Source organism: Carcharhinus amblyrhynchos, chromosome 5, assembly GCF_965287045.1.
Source record: "Carcharhinus amblyrhynchos chromosome 5, sCarAmb.v2.hapA, whole genome shotgun sequence".
Lineage (NCBI taxonomy): Eukaryota > Metazoa > Chordata > Chondrichthyes > Carcharhiniformes > Carcharhinidae > Carcharhinus > Carcharhinus amblyrhynchos.
The window spans coordinates 127,593,910-127,611,476 of record NC_137328.1 but is presented as its reverse complement, the minus strand read 5'-3'; the positions used below and the strand labels follow the sequence as shown (position 1 = coordinate 127,611,476).

The 17,567-nt window shown below is 46.5% G+C and overlaps 1 protein-coding gene across 1 annotated transcript in view; it reads left to right on the top strand.

Moving 5' to 3' along the window:
• Nucleotides 1-17,567, top strand: part of LOC145343525 (UDP-glucuronosyltransferase 3A2-like) — a 51,277-nt gene that overhangs the window by 25,474 nt on the left and 8,236 nt on the right. The window contains exons 5-7 of the mRNA XM_080189776.1: nt 272-806; nt 4,346-4,577; nt 11,444-11,663. Of these exons, the coding sequence (XP_080045902.1) occupies nt 272-806; nt 4,346-4,577; nt 11,444-11,663 (987 nt within the window). The remainder of the gene's footprint in view (nt 1-271; nt 807-4,345; nt 4,578-11,443; nt 11,664-17,567) is intronic.

Here is a 17,567-nt window from a genome sequence, read left to right as displayed (position 1 = left end):
AGTTTGAAAGACTCGCTGGTTAGGTGCATTGACCTGAACAGAAGCTGGACTTAGGGAATTTCACAATAACTTCATTGCAGTTTTAATGTAAGCCTTACTTGTGACTAATAAATAAACTTTATTTTAACTTTAATATTCATTTTAAATGCTAAGACATGACCACCTCCAACAAGAGAGAATCTAACCACCTTCTTCTCTGGCCTCCTCCACCCTTAGTTTTATTTTGTGAATGTTACCAAGTTTTTGTAACTGATTTCTTTTTTTTTTACAGAGAAACTTTTCATGGGTTTTTGGATTTTATGGGCCATTTAGCATTGCAGTGTGAGTGGATGATGAGTGACAATGACCTGATGAATTCTTTGAAAGCCGAACAGTTTGATATTGCACTGGTAGATGCATTCAACCCTTGCTCACTGCTGGTAGCAGAGAAGCTCCATCTACATTTTGTGGCTGTCCATTCGGGAAATTTTTGGAGTTGGTACTTGGCTGGACTACCAAGCCCACTGTCCTACGTTCCTGTAGCACACTCCCTGCTGACAGATCAGATGGGATTTTGGGGTAGACTGATGAATTCCATAATCTTTCTATTCTCATCTTTATCGGAAAGGATGATCTTGGCAAAGTTTGATAAAGCCATCAAGACTTGCTTCCCAGTTGGATCTGAGCCCAGTCTCTCTGAGCTGTACCTAAAGGCTGAGCTGTCAATCTATAATACAGACTTTACCTTAGAGTTTCCCAGGCCGCTGCTACCTAATGTTGTGTATGTTGGAGGGTTACTTGCAAAACCAGCTAAACCAGTTTCCCAGGTATGTCTTTGTAATATCCATTGTCTCAGTGCATTTTCTCTCTTTCCAATCCCTCTCTCTGTCTGTCTTTTGGTTTTTCTCTACCTTCTCCTGTATAGAAACATAGAAAATAGAAGCAAGAGGAGGCCATTCGGCCCTTCACGCTGCTCCATCATTCATTTTGATCATGGCCAATCATTGAATTCAATGTCCTGATCTCCCCTCCCCCAACAATATCCCTTCATCCCTTTAGCCCCAAGAGCTATATCTAATTTCTTCTTGCAATGAGGCGTTTTGGCCTCAATTACATTCTGTGGTAGTAAATTCCATACATTCACCACTCTCTGGGTGAAGAAATTTCTCCTCATCCCAATTCTAAAAGCTTTACCTCTTATCCTCAAACTGTGACTCCGAGAAGGAAAGTGTAACTGGATTGATTAGTAAGTTTGCGGATAGCGATGAGGACCGTCAGAGGATACAGCAGGATACAGATCAGTTGGAGACCTGGGCAGAGAGATGGCAGATGGAGTTTAATCCGGACAAATGTGAGGTAATGCATTTTGGAAGGTCTAATACAGATAGGAAATATACAGTAAATGACAAAACCTTTAAGAGCATTGACAGGCAAAAGGATCTGGCTGTACAGGTATCCAAATCATTGAAAGTGGCAATGTAGGTGGAGAAGGTAGTCAAGAAGGCATACGGCATGCTTGCCTTCATCGGCCGGGGTATTGAGTTTAAAAATTGACAAGTTAGGCCACACTTGGAATATAGTGGTCAATTCTGGTCGCCACACTACCAGAAGGATGTGGAGGCTTTGGAGAGGGTACAGAAAAGATTTACCAGGATGTTGCCTGGTATGGAGGGCATTAGCTATGAGGAGAGGTTGGAGAAATTTAGTTTGTTCTCACTGGACTGACAGAGGTTGAAGGTGACCTGATAAAGTCTACAAGATTATGAGGGGCATGGACAGAGTAGATAGTCAGAAGCTTTTTCCCAGGGTGGAAAAGTCAATTTAAGGTGCGAGGAGCAAGATTTACTAGGGGGCACAGCCTCAAGATAAAGGGGAGGCGGTTTAGAACGGAGTTGAGGAGGAACTTCTTCACTCAAAGGGTGGTGAATCTCTGGAATTCTCTGCCCGTTGAAGTGGTGGAGGCTGCCTCGCTAAATATTTTTAAGAAGCGGGTTGATGGGTTCTTGATAAGAGAGGGGATTAAGGGTTATGGGGAGAGGGCGGGAAAGTGGAACTGAGCCACGACAGATCAGCCATGATCTTATTGAATGGCGGGGCAGGCTCGAAGGGCTGGATGGCCTACTCCTGCTCCTATTTCTTATGTTCTTATGTTCTTATTTAAGTGATATATGAGGCAAGTTTTTGACACAGAGGATGGTGGGTTCCTGGAACTCACTGCTGGGAGAGGTACTGGAAGCAAATATGATAGTGAGTTTTAAGGGGCATCTTGACAAAGACATAAATAGGATGGAATAGAGGGATATGGTCCCCTGAAGGGTAATGGGTTTTAGTTCAGTCGGGCAGCATGGTCAGTGCAGTCTTGGAGGGCCGAAGGGCCTGTTCGTGTGCTGTAATTTTCTTTGATTTTTGTTCTAGTTCTGGACTACCCTTTCTGCATCTACCCTGTCTCACCCTGTTAGAATTTTGTAAGTTTCTATGAGACCCCCTCTCACTCTTCTAAACTCCAGTGAATATAATCCTAACTGATTTAGTCTCTCCTCATATGACAGACCTGTGCAGGAATCAGTCTGATAAGCCTTCACTGTAGTCCCTCTATAGCAATGACACCAAAACTACACACTATACTCCAGGTGTTAAACCAAAAGAGAAAATTCTGGAAAAGATCAGCAGGTTTGGCAGCATCTGTGAGGAGAGGAAAGAGTTGACATTTAAAGTCCAGATGACCTTTTGCCAATGCTTTTGGCTTCAGATTCCAGCATCCACAGTAATACACACCAGGTGTGGCCTCACCAGTGCCTTGCGCAATTGCAGCAACACATCCCTATCCCTATATTTAAATCCTCTCGCTATGAAGACCAACATACCATTTGTCTGCTGTACCTGCACACTTACTTTCAGCATCTGATGCATGAGGACTCCAAGGTCTCGCTGACTATCCACCTCTCTCACTTTACACCCATTCAAGTAATAATCTGTCTTCCTATTATTGTTACCAAAGTGGATAACCTCACATTTATCCACATTATACTGCATCTGCCATGCAGATACCCACACACTCAGCCTGTCCAAATCACACTGATGCATCTCTGTATCCCCCTCACAGCTCACCCTCCCACCCAACTCTGTATCATCTGCAGATTTGGAGATAATACATTCAGTTCCCTCTTCCAAATTATTAATATATAATGTGAACAGTTGGGGTTCCAGCACAGATCCCTGAGGAACCCCAGAAGATACTGCCAATCACAAAAAGCATTTATACCAGCTCTTTGTTTTTTATCCATCTCAAGACATTACCTGCAATCATAAGAACATAAGAAATAGGAGCAGAAGTCGGCCATCTAGCCCTTCGAGCCTGCCCCGCCATTCAATAAGATCATGGCTGATCTGAAGTGGATCAGTTCCACTTTCCCGCTTTCTCCCCATAACCCTTAATTCCCTTGTCTGTCAAAAACCTATCTACCCGTGACTTAAATATATTCAGCGAGGTAGACTCCACCACTTCAACGGGCAGAGAATTCCAGAGATTCACCACCCTTTGAGTGAAGAAGTTCCTCCTCAACTCTGTTCTAAACTGCGCCCCCCCCCCCCCTTATCTTGAGGCTGTGCCCTCTAGTCTTGCTGTCCTTTCTGAGCGGGAAGAATCTCTCTACCTCTACCCTATCCATCCCTTTCATTATCTTATACGTCTCTATAAGATCCCCCCTCATCCTTCTAAACTCCAACAAGTACAGACCCAGTCTATTTAGTCTCTCTTCATAGTCCAACCCCCTCATTTCCGGTATCAGCCTAGTGAACCTCCTCTGCACTCCCTCCAAGGCCAAAATATCCTTGTGCAAGTGCGGTGACCAAAACTGCACACAGTACTCCAGCTGCGGCCTCACCAGTACCCTGTACAGTTGCAGCAAGACCTCCCTGCTTTTATATTCTATCCCCCTCGCTATAAAGGCCAGCATCCCATTTGCCTTCTTGATCACCTGCTGCACCTGCAGACCACATGTTTTAACTTCACATAGTAATCTGTTATGTGAGACCTTGTCGAAAGCCTTCTGAAAATCTAATTAAACCACACCCATTATTCTCCTTGGTCAACTCTATTGGATACATCCTCAAAAAATTCCAATAGATTCGTTAAGCATGATTTCCCCTTTGTAATTCCATGCTGACTTTGCCTGATTATACCACTGCCTTCCAAATGCTGAGTTATGAAATCCTTGATAACGGACTCTAGTATGGCTCTATGTTTTCTCTCTCTTCTCTCCAATTCTTCTTCATATTAATCTCTATCTCCAGTCCCTGGGTCTCAGTTGAGCCTCTCTTTGCCCTGTGATACGTGATAATGTTGATCTGTCCTTGTTCTTCTTAGGAACTGGAAGAATTCATCTTGGCAGCTGGAGAGAATGGCTTTGTGGTGGTGACCCTTGGTTCCATGCTCTCCTCTGTGACTGTGCCCATGGTGCTAAAGGAAATGAACCGTGCCTTCTCACAGCTCCCGCAGGTGGTTATCTGGCGGCACTTGCACAGTCAATGGCCGAGTGATGTCCAGCCTGCCCCTAACATCAAGCTAGTGGACTGGCTTCCTCAGAATGACCTACTCGGTGAGATATTTTGCCTACAGACCATTTTGATAGCTTTTTCCTTAGTTTTAGCTCAGGTTTGTGCAGCTTTTCATGTGCTGGGGGGAGGGGTGGGTGCGGGCAGACATTTTTATTTTTTAACCACTCAAGAGACTTATGGGCAAATCTCAGAAAGTTGAAGATTGGCAAAACATTCAGCATGAATTTCAGAAAGAGTTGAGGTCTTAAGAAATGAAACAACTTGCTGAGCAAAAATCAAGTGATCAAAGCCATACAAAAATACAAGTATATAGGAACAGAAATTTAGAAGCATAGAAAATAGGAGCAGAAGGAGGCCATTCGGCCCTTTGAGCCTGTTCCGCCATTCATTATGATCATGGCTGATTATCCAATTCATTAACCTGATCCCATCTTCCCTCCATATTCTTGGATTCCCTTCATCCCAGTGCAATATTTAGCTCCTTGAAAGCATAAGAACATAAGAACATAAGAAATAGGAGCAGGAGTAGGCCAACTAGCCCTTCGAGCCTGCCCCGCCATTCAATAAGATTATGGCTGATCTGTCGTGGCTCAGTTCCACTTTCCCGCCCTCTCCCCATAACCCTTAATCCCCTGTCTTATCAAAAACCCATCAACCCGCGTCTTAAAAATATTTAGCGAGGCAGCCTCCACCACTTCAACGGGCAGAGAATTCCAGAGATTCACCACCCTTTGAGTGAAGAAGTTCCTCCTCAACTCCGTTCTAAACCCCCCCCCTTTATCTTGAGGCTGTGCCCCCTAGTCGTGCTGTCCTTTCTGAGCGGGAAGAGTCTCTCCACCTCTATCCTATCCATCCCATTCATCATCTTATACGTCTCAATGAGATCTCCCCTCATTCTTCTAAACTCTAACGAGTACAAGCCTAGTTTATTCAGCCTCTCCTCATGGGTCAACCCCCTCAACTCCAGTATCAGCCTAGTAAACCTCCTCTGCACTCCCTCCAAGGCCAAAATATCCTTGCATAAGTACGGCGCCCAAAACTGCACACAGTACTCCAGCTGCGGCCTCACCAGTGCCCTATACAGCCACAGCAAGACCTCCCTACTTTTATATTCAATCCCCCTCGCTATGAAGGCCAGCATCCCATTCACCTTCCTGACCACCTGCTGCACCTGCAAGCTGGGTTTTTGCGACTCATGCACAAGGACCCCGAGGTCCCTCTGCACCGTCGCCTGCTGCAGTTTTTCGCCACGTAAGTAATAATCCTTCCTACCATTATTCCTACCAAAGTGGACCACCTCGCACTTGCCAACATTAAATTCCATTTGCCATTTCCTGGCCCATTCGCCTAGCCTATCTAGATCCTTCTGTAGACTCTTCACAGCCTCCGCACAATTTGCCGTTCCACCAATCTTGGTGTCATCAGCAAATTTCGACACCATACACTCGGTTCCCTCCTTCAGATCATCTATATAAATGGTAAATAGCTGAGGCCCCAGCGCCGACCCCTGGGGCACTCCACTAGTCACCGTCCGCCAATCGGAATAGCACCCATTGACCCCCACTCTCTGCCTCCTATTTGACAAACAATCCTCTATCCACGCTAACACCCTACCCCCAACTCCATGTCCCCTGACCTTCTGCAATAACCTCTTGTGAGGTACCTTGTCAAACGCCTTCTGAAAATCAAGAAAGACCACATCCACCGGCTCTCCTCTATCCACCGCCCTAGACACATCCTCATAGAACTCCAGTAAATTTGTCAGACACGACTTCCCTTTAACGAAACCGTGCTGCGTCTGCTCTATCAAGCAATTCCTCTCAAGATGCCTCACTATTTCCTCCTTGATGACGGATTCTAACATTTTACCTACAACAGACGTTAAACTAACCGGCCTACAATTCCCTGCCTTTTGCCTGGCACCCTTCTTAAACAACGGCGTAACATTAGCCACTTTCCAATCTTCCGGCACTTCCCCGGAATCCAGCGACGTCTGGAAAATAACCACCAAGGCATCCACTATCACCTCCGCCATTTCTTTCAGAACCCTTGGATGCATTCCATCCGGTCCTGGGGACTTGTCCACAATCAGTCCCTCCAGTCTGTCGAGCACCACCTCTCTAATAACAGTAATGTCATTGAGACCCTCCAGTCCTACCACCTTTCCATCTCTAACACCCGGCAAATTATTCACGTCCTCCTCCGTGAAGACAGAAACAAAAAAGTTATTCAGGACCTCAGCCATTTCCCCATCCCCTACCACTAAGTCCCCCTTCTCATCCTCTAAGGGTCCAATGTTCACCCTAGCCAGCCTCTTCCTTTTTATATATTTATAAAAACTCTTGCTATCCTTTTTTATATTAAGCGCTAGCCCAGCTTCATAGTTTCTCCTACCCTTCTTTATCAACTTCTTTGTCAATCTTTGTTGACATTTAAACCTCTCCCAATCCTCTTCTCGCCCACTACTCTTACCTACTCTAAACGCCTCCGCTTTTAATATAACACTTTCCTTCACCTCCTTCGTTATCCACGGCTTATTACCTCTCCTCCTACTGTCCTTTTTGACCATCGGAATAAATTTCCGCTGAGCACCAAGAAAGATCTCCTTAAAGATCCTCCACTGCTCCTCAGCAGACCTACCTTCCAACGCGCTCCCCCAGTCCACATTCGCCAATTCCTCTCTCATCCTACCGTACTCCCCTCTGTTCAAACAAAGGACGCGTGTCCGGAAACCCACTTTCTCCTCCTCCATCTGCATCAGAAACTCCACCATACAATGATCACTCTCCCCAAGAGGATCCTTCACCGCAAGTTCCCTAATTCTACCCGCCTCATTACATAGCACCAGATCCAAGATAGCTCGCTCCCTCGTCGGCTCCAACACACACTGTTCCAGGAAACTATCCTGGCAGCATTCCAAGAACTCCTCCTCGAGCCCACCGCGTCTAACATGGGTCGACCAATCTATATGTAGATTGAAATCCCCCATAACTACGGCCGTCCCACTCCTGCACGCCGCACTTATTTGCGCGTTAACAGCCCGCCCCACCTCCAGATCATTTCTGAGGTAAAGAATTCCACAGGCTGCTCACTCTCTGAATGAAGACATTTCTCCATATCTCAGTCTTAAATGGTCTAACTCGTATCCTCATTCTGTGACCCCTGCTTCTGGACTCCCCCACCATCAACAACATCTTTCTTACATCTACCCTGTTTAGTCCTATAATTTTTTTTATGAGATCCCCCCTCATTCTTCTAAACTCCACCGAATATAAGTCGAACTGATTGAATCTCTCCTCATACATCAGTCCTGCCATTCCAGGAATAAGTGTGGTAAACCTTCTCTGTGTTCCCTCCAGAGCAAGACCATCCTTAATCAGAAAAGGACACCAAAACCGCACAGAATATTCCAGGTGTGGCCTCACCAAGGCCCTGTGTAATTGCAGCAAGACATCCCTGCACCTGTACTCGAATCCTCTCGCAATGAAGGCCAGCATACCACTTGCTGCCTTCTGCCTGGTGCACCTGCATGCTTACCTTCAGCGACTGGCCTACAAGGACATCCAGGTCTCAGTGCACACTCCCTTCTCCAAATCTCTAGCCATTCAGATAACAATCTGCCTTCCTGTTAATTCCAGATGGTAAGATTTGAACCAGAGCATTACCTTGGGTCTCCTTCTGGTGAAACATTTCAGAGGACATTTAAAAGCTGTGGGTCTGATGTCTCATTGAAAATAAGACCAAGAGCAGGCCTGGGGCTCCTAGAGCCTGTTCTGCCATTCAAGCAGGTTGATGCTCTGTGGACACAGGTTCAAATCCCACCATGGCAGCTGATGGAATTTAAGTTCAGTTGATAAATCTAGAATATAAAGATTGTCTCAGTGATGGCAACCATGAAATTATCATCTGTTTTGGTAAGCACCCATCTAGTTCACTGATGTCCTTCAGAGAAGGAACTCTGCCATTTTTACCTTGCCTGGATTATAAGTGACTCCAGAGCCACAGCAATGTGGTTACCTCTTAGCTGCCCCTCTGAAATGGCCCAATATGACACTCAGTTCAGGGGCAGGTAAGGATGGGTGACAAATACTGACCTTATGAAAGAATAATGAGTATCACCATCACCTCCTCATGACTATGGGGGCTGTGGCTTTGGGTGAAGGTACTACCTTCCTGAAACTCTCCCCTTTCCTTTGGTCCTCAGCACTGCCATCCGCGAAATGCAGCTTTTCAGCCTGTTCATCTTCTTGCCAGAAGTGCTGCTGCACTGAACGCTCAGACACAGTTCTGGCAATGATTTGTGCAAGGCTCCAGGAGTTTCTAATTGGAAAATTAAAATGACTTAGCATCAGAGTTGTCAATGTGAAGTGATTTATTTTAGTAGGAAGCATGGAGAGCTAAAGGGTAAAATTCTAAATGGAGCAGAGGGTGTGCATAAATCAGTGGAGGTGAACATAGAACATTACAGCGCAGAACAGGCCCTTCGGCCCACGATGTTGCGCCGACCAATTAAGAAAAAAGCAATGACCCTCTAACCTAAACCATTCCCTTTCCATCCATAAACCTATCCACGGATCTCTTAAACGCCCCCAAACTAGGCGCATTTACAACTGCAGCAGGCAGGGCATTCCATACCCTCACCACCCTCTGGGTAAAGAACCTACCCCTGACATCCGTCCTATAACTACCACCCCTTAATTTAGAGCTATGTCCCCTCGTGCTAGCTTTCTCCATCCGAGGAAAAAGGCTATCACTGTCCACCCTATCTAAACCTCTAATCATCTTATATGTTTCAATAAGGTCCCCTCGTAGCCGCCTTCTTTCTAACGAAAACAACCCCAAATCCCTCAGTCTCTCCTCATAGGACCTTCCCTCCATACCAGGCAACATCCTGGTAAACCTCCTCTGCACCCTATCCAATGCCTCCACATCCTTCCTGTAATGTGGGGACCAGAACTGTACACAATACTCCAAGTGTGGCTGTACCGGTGTTTTGTACAGTTGCAACATGACGTTGCGGCTCCTAAATTCAATCCCCCTACCAATAAACGCCAAGACACCGTATGCCTTCCTAACAACCTTTTCGACTTGATTTCCAACTTTCAGGGATCTATGCACATATACACCTAGATCCCTCTGTTCGTCAACACTATTCAGAGTCCTACCGTTAGCCCTATACTCTACACATCTGTTATTCCTGCCAAAGTGAATTACCTCACACTTTTCCGCATTAAACTCCATCCGCCACCTCTCGGCCCAGCTCTGCAAGTCTCTCTGTAAACTATGATACCCCTCTTCACTATCTACCACTCCTCCGACTTTGGTGAAAGGACAAGATGAGAGAGTGAGTAATAAAGCCCAGAATATTGTGTGCTTTTTTAATAGGGACACAGTGTACAGGAGCAAGGAAATTGTGTTAGACCTATATAAAACACACTGATTCAACCTTGACTGGAGAATTGTGTATAGTTCTGGGCTCCACTCATTAGGACTGATGTGAAGACATTAGAGAGAGACAGAGAGAGAAAGAGAAAGAGAGAGTGCAGAAAATATTCAGGAGAATGGTTTTGGGGATGAGGAGCTTTGGTGATGACGATAGATTGGAGAGGCTGGGACTGTTGCCCTTTGAGAAAAGGCCAAGGGGAGATTTTATTGAGGTGTTCAAAATCATGAGGGGTCTTGATAGACGAGATAGAAAGAAACTGCTCCCATTGGTGAAAGGATTGAGAAGGAGAAGGAACTGATTTAAAGTAACGAGGAAAAAACACAAAAGTAAAACGAGACACAAAAGTGAAACAGGATCTTGATCAATTGGGCCAGTGGTATGACGAATGGTAGATGAAGTTTAGTTTAGATAAATGCGAGGTGATACATTTTGGTAGATTAAACCAGGGCAAGACTTACTCAGTTAATGGTAGGGCGCTGGAACAAAGAGATCTAGGGGTACGTGTTCATAGCTCCTTGAAAGTGGAATTACAGGTGGACAGGGTGGTGAAGAAGGCATTCGGCATGCTTGGTTTCATTGGTCAGAACATTGAATACACGAGTTGGGATATCTTGTTATACAAGACATTGGCAAGGCCACATTTGGAATACTGTGTATAGTTCTGGTCACTCTATTATAATATTATTAAACTAGAAAGAGTGCAGAAAACATTTACTAAGATGCTACCGGGACTTGATGGTTTCAGTTATAAGGAGAGGCTGGATAGACTGGGACTTTTTTCTCTAGAGAGTAGGAGGCTGAGGGGTGATCCTATAGAGGTCTATAAAATAATGAGGGACATAGATCAGCTAGATAGTCAATATCTTTTCCCAAAGGTAGGGGAGTCTAAAACTAGAGGGCATAGGTTTAAAGTGAGAGGAGAGAGATACAAAAATGTCCAGGGGGGCAATTTTTTCACACAGAGGGTGGTGAGTGTCTGGAACAAGGTGCCAGAGGTAGTAGTAGAGGCGGGTACAATTTTGTCTTTTAAAAAGTATTTGGATAGTTACATGGGTACGATGGGTATAGAGGGATATGCCAAATTCGGGAATTGGGATTACTTTAGGGGTTTAAAAAAAAGGGTGGCGTGGACAAGTTGGGCCGAAGGGCCTGTTTCCATGCTGTAAACCTCTATGAGGACAAAACTTTCCATGCAGCGAGTGGTCAGGATTTGGGGGGGTGGTGGGGTGAGGAAGATTCATTCAAAGTATTCAGAAGAGAATTAGACTGTTATCTGAAAAGGAAGAATGTGCAGGGTTCTGGAGAGAAGGCAGGAGAGTGGCATTAGGTGAGTTGCTCATTGGAGAGCTATTGCAGACACAAAGGACCAAATGGCCTCCCACTAAACTGTAACAATTCTGTGAAAAGCTTGAGTGTGACCTGTCCAAATAATGTACTTTGTTAACCCTATATGTGCCATAGGACACCCAAAGGCTCGTCTCTTTGTGACCCATGGTGGCCTGAACAGCCTGATGGAAGCAGTGCACCATGGAGTACCAGTTATTGGAATCCCACTATTTGGAGATCAATTTGATAACATGGTGAGAGTGGAAGCAAAGGGCCTTGGTTTGACCATCCGAGTCAACCAGCTGCAAGCCCAGGAGCTAAGGAACGCCATGGCAACAGTTATAGGAGACAAACGGTATGTGTAACTTTGTAAGAGTATTTCTATGGGTATTTGTGTGCAGAACATGTGAGAGAGTGTGGACAGAGTTTTAAACTGAATCGAAGAAGCTATGGGGCTGAGTATTGATTGTTGTTTGCAGTTACAATTAACAAATTCTATAGTGTAGAAGGAGGCCTTTTGGCCCATTAAGCCTGCACCGACAGCAATCCCACTGAGGCCTGATCCCTGCAACCATGCGTACTTACCATGCTAATCCTCCTGACATGAAGGGGCAATTTACCATAGCCAATTAACCTAACCTGCACACCTTTGGACTGTGGAAGGAAACCGGAGCACTGGAGGAAACCCACGCAGACACGGGGAGAAAGTGCAAACTCCACACAGACAGTGACCTAAGGCCGGTATTGAACTGGGTTCCTGGTGCTGTAAGGCAGCAGTGCTAACCACTGTGCTATCCTAATCTGGCACTGGCCAGTTAATGTGGGATCATCTAATCTTGCTGCATCTGATAAAGAATAATAGAATCCCTACAGTGCAGAAGGAGGCCATTTGGCCCATGAGGTCTGCACCAAGTTTCTCTGATGGCTCCGAGTATATCTGACTGAGCATCTCACCCAATTAGCACCCTAATTCGGCTGTTACTGAGAGATGATCTATGTGATCGGCTGTACATATTCTAAGTGAGCATTAAAAAAGGGGCCTTTCAAGTGAGGCCAATCCTGCCCCAGAATTCTTTGGATTGCAGTTCTCACACTGCCATCTATATAGTGCTCCAGCACTAACCCTGTCAATTATGTGGACTCAAGGAGAGTGCACCTTGAACCAGGAGGAGGCAGAATGCATCTGGGGTGTTTCCCAGGTTATCCAGGCAGAAACCTTCAACTCATTTAAAATGTACCTAGATCCCTACTGGAACTGGTGCTGGAAGGTGGGATTACAATGGGTGGATGATATCTTTCAGCCAGTACAGATGGGATGGGCTGAATGGTCTCTTTCTATGCTGTAACTTTTCTCTGATTTCAGTGGTTTTGGGCTGCCAGAAAATTACTCTCTCACTGTCAGATTACCAAGCTCCATCAGCCCCCGAAAATTCTCCTGGCAGATTCATAATCCGAAGTTCACAACACCAGGTTAAAGTCCAACAGGTTTATTTGGCAGCACGAGCCACAAGCTTTTGGAGCACTGCCCCTTCATCAGGTGAGTAGGAGTTGTTTTCAAAAACAGGGTATATACACACAAACTTAATTTACAAGATAATGTTTTGAATGTGAGTCTTCTTACAAGAAATCAACTCTTAAAGGTACAGACAATGTGAGTGGAGAGAGAGTTAAGCACAGGTTAAAGAGATGTGTATTGTCTCCAGCCAGGACAGTTAGCGAGATTTCACCAACCCAGGCAAGTCGTGGGGGTTCAGATAGTGTGACATGAATCCAAGATCTGGGTTGAGGCCGTCCTCATGTGTGCGGAACTTGACTATCAGTTTCTGCTCAGTGACTCTGCGTTGTGTGTTGTGAAGGCTGCCTTGGAGAATGTTTACCCAAAGATCAAAGGCTGAATGCCCATGACTGCTGAAGTGTTCCCCAACAGGAAGAGAACTCAATACTCAATGCTGACAACTGCCGATCTCCAGATGCAATTTTACAACTCATCCACTTCATCCTGGACTACAACGTCTTCACCTTCAACTACCAGTTCTTCATCCAGACAAAGAGAACTGCCATGGGCACCAAATTTGCAGATCAATATGCCAACATCTTCATGCACAGGTTCGAACAAAACCTCTTCACTGCACAGGACCTTCAACGGATGCTGTATGCTAAATACACCAATGACATTTTCTTCCTTTGGACTCATGGTGAACAGTCACTGAAACAACTACATGATGACATCAACAAGTTCCATCCCACCATCAGACTCACCATGCACTACTGTCTGGAACTGGTTGCATTCTTGGACACACACATCTCCATGATGGAGGGTCACTTCAGCCCTTCACGGTACTGCAAGCCCTTGGATAACCTCACGATGCTACACTTCTCCAGCTTCCACCCTAAACACGTTAAAGAAGCCATCCCCTAAGGACAAACTCTCCGTATACACAGGATCTGCTCAGATGAAGAGGATTGCAACAGACACCTTCAGATACTGGAAGATGCCCTCATAAGAACAGGATATGGCACTCGACCCATCGATCGACAGTTCCGACACATCACAGCAAAAAACTGCGCCAATTTCCTTAGAAGACAAACACGGGACATGGCAGACAAAGTACCCTTCGTCGTCCAGTACTTCCCTGGAGTGGAGAAGCTACAACATCTCTGGAGCCTTCAACACATCATTGATGAAGACGAACATCTTGCCAGGGCCATCCCCACACCCCCACTTCTTGCCTTCGAACAACCGTACAACCTCAAACAGACCATTGTCCGCAGCAAACTACCCCGTCTTCAGAACAGTGATCATGACACCACACAACCCTGCCACAGCAACCTCCGCAAGGCATGCGGATCATCGACACAGATGCCATCATCTCACGTGAGAACACCATCCACCAGGTACACGGTATGTACTCTTGCGACCTGGCCAACATTGTCTACCTGATACACTGCAAGAAAGGATGTCCCGAGGCATGGTACATTGGGGAGACCATGCAGACGCTACGACAATGGATGAATGAACACCACTGGACAATCACCAGGCAGAAATGTTCTCTTCCTGTTGGTGAACACTTCAGCAGTCATGGGCATTCAGCCTCTGACCTTCGGATAAGCATTCTCCAAGGCGGCCTTCACGACACACAATGTAGAATCGCTGAGCAGAGACTGATAGCCAAGTTGGGCACACATGAGGACGCCCTCAACCAGGATCTTGGGTTCATGTCATACTATCTGTAACCCCCACGACTTGCCTGGGTTTGTAAAATCTCATTAACTGTCCTGGCTGGAGACAATACACATCTCTTTAACCTGCGCTTAACGCTCTCTCCACTCACATTGTCTGTACCTTTAAGGCTTGATTACCTGTAAAGACTCACATTCCAACCATTATTTTGTAAATTGAGTTCGTGTCTTTATATGTCCTGTTTGTGAACATGACTCACACTCACCTGATGAAGGGGTAGTGCTCTGAAAGTTTGTGGCTTGTGCTACCAAATAAACCTGTTGGACTTTAACTTGGTGTTGTGAGACTTCTTACTCTGCCTATCCCAGTCCAACGCTGGCATCTCCACATCAGATTGACAATCACCAGCTCCTTCTCCGTATCCCTCCAGAATTCACTCAGAAGTAGGGCTCTTGCCATTCAGAGTTATATCTAGTGGAAAAACCTATCACACAGCAGAGTCCCAAACAAATGAGTTAGAAGACTGAATACGTAGGCACATTGCTGAAGAAGGCAACAATAATGGGGGATTTTAGCTACTCCTGAACCCTCTGGGACAGAGAATTCCAATGATCCACAAACCTTTGGCTGAAGAAATTTTTTCTCATGTTAGTCCTGAATGATTGGTCCATTGACTGCCCCCCCCGCCCCCATCTGTGTTTTAGATTCCTTGACCTGTGTCCACAGGCCCTTTCAAGATTTTGTTCATTTCCATGAAATTGCCTCTTATTTACCTGAAGGCCAGAGAATTTCAGCCCAAACAAATTTGAAATGATGAGGATGATTCTCCCAAAAGTGTTGAATTGGTGGGAAAATTGTTATAAATTATGACTGTTAGTTCAGCTGCTGACTCGAATTTTTGCACTTTGTGCACTGAAGAGGTCCCAGTCGGGAATCTCATTAAAAACACAGGGAGGAAGGGCCTATTCGTGCTAGAGTCTGACAGTTGTGGAGGTCTGCGCGTGTGCAGTGGCCCTGATCTGTCAGTCTCCCCATTTGCTGGCCAGCCCGAGACCCTCGCAGTGCTGCACCCCCTACGGCCTGATCGCAGCCCCCATAGCAATTCCCAGGCCAGCTCTTACCTCCCCTCGTCCAAGAGCATCCCAATGTCCAACCCATCCACCCCCCAGCAGTGGCGATCCCCCACCCACTTCACCCCAGAAGACCCCACCCCCAGCCTGCCCAGAGTCTGACTCTCCTCTGCTGGGGGCAGCCTCCTCCGCAGTAGACCATCACCCCCCTGACCCGCCCAGCCTGCTCCAATCGCTGCCCTGCCTCCATCCCAGAGTGATCCCAATGCAGAGTGATAGCGGGAGCCCCTACCAATTACCTGTAGGCCCTGCCCCCTTGGCACTGCCCAGTGTCTGCTGGGCAGTGTGAAGACGCCCTTGGGCAAGGGCACTTTGCCTCTTGGGCAGTGCCGGGGGCACAGGCTGGCACTGCCAAGCTACCTGTGCCCAGCAGGCACCACATCCCTGCTGCCTGACCCTCTGGGGAGGCCCCGATTGTCCCCTCCCTTCATTCCAGCATGGTCTCCCACTAGTTCCCCGAATGTGGGGAGCCAGTCTGAACCCCACCAGAATGAAGTACTGCTAGCGGAGTGGGAGATTCAATCGGGATCGTAAGTTCCCAATAATCACATGCAAATCATATTAAAAAATTCAAATCGGCGCAACTTGTGCTGTAGTTTTTCTGTGATTTTCTATGAAGTGACTTGCTTGTCTTCCCGTTGGTTTCCAGCGTGGTCTGGTCTCCAACTGTTCTCCGGCTCTGGGAGATGTCCGACTGGACTCGCCAGAGAAATTGCTGGTCACAATGGGAGAATTGCGGCCGTTAATTCTACTTCTCTTTCCACAGATACTGCTGGAGCTGCATTTTCTGTTTATATTTAATATAGGTTGTAAATAGCTGAGGCCCCATCACTGATCCCTGCAGGACTCCACTACTTCCTCCATGCCAGCTTAGAATCATACAATCCCTCCAGTGCAGAAGGAGGCTATTTGGCCCATTGAGTCTACACTGACAACAATCCCTCCCAGGCCCTATCCCCACATATTTATTCTGTTAATCCTCCTGACACTAAGGATCATTTTAGAATGGCCAGTCAACCTAACCCACACATCTTGTGGAAGGAAACCGGAGCACCCAGAGGAAACTCACGCAGGTGCAGGGAGAATGTGCAAACTCCACATAGACAGTCACCTGAGGAAGGATTTGAACCCAGGTCCCTGGCGCTGAGGCAGCGGTGCACTATTGTTGTTTAGTTCCCCTGTTTATACCCACTCTTTGTTTTCCATCTGCTAACCAATATTTATCAATGCTAATAAGAACAAAGAACAGTACAGCACAGGAAACAGGCCCTTCGGCCCTCCAAGCCTGTGCAGCTCATTAGTCCAACTAGACCATCCGTTTGTATCCCTCCATTCCCAGTCTGTTCATGTGACGATCCAGATAAGTCTTAAACAATCCCAGCGTGTCCGCCTCCACCACCCTGCTGGGCAGTGCATTCCAGGCCCACACCACCCTCTGTGTAAAATACTTCCCTCTGATATCAGAGTTATACCTCGCCCCCCCCCCCCCCCCCACCTTGAACCTGTGACCCCTCGTGTTTGTCACCTCTGACCTGGGAAAAAGCTTCCCACTGTTCACCCTATCCATACCTCTCATAATTTTATTCACCACTATTAGGTCTTCCCTCATTCTCCATCTTTCCAGGGAGAACAACCCCAGTTTACCCAATCTCTCCTCATAGCTAAGACCCTCCATACCAGGCAACATCCTGGTAAACCTTCTCTTCACTCTCTCCAAAGCCTCCACGTCCTTCTGGTAATGCAGCAACCAGAACTGGACGCAGTACTCCAAATGTGGCCTAACCAATGTTCTATGCAGCTGTAATATCAGACGCCAATTTTTATACTCTATATCCCGTCCTATTAAGGCAAGCATACCATATGCCTTCTTCACCACCTTCTCCACCTGTGCTGCCACCTTCAAGGATCTGTGGACTTGCACACCCAGGTCCCCCTGTGTGTCTATACT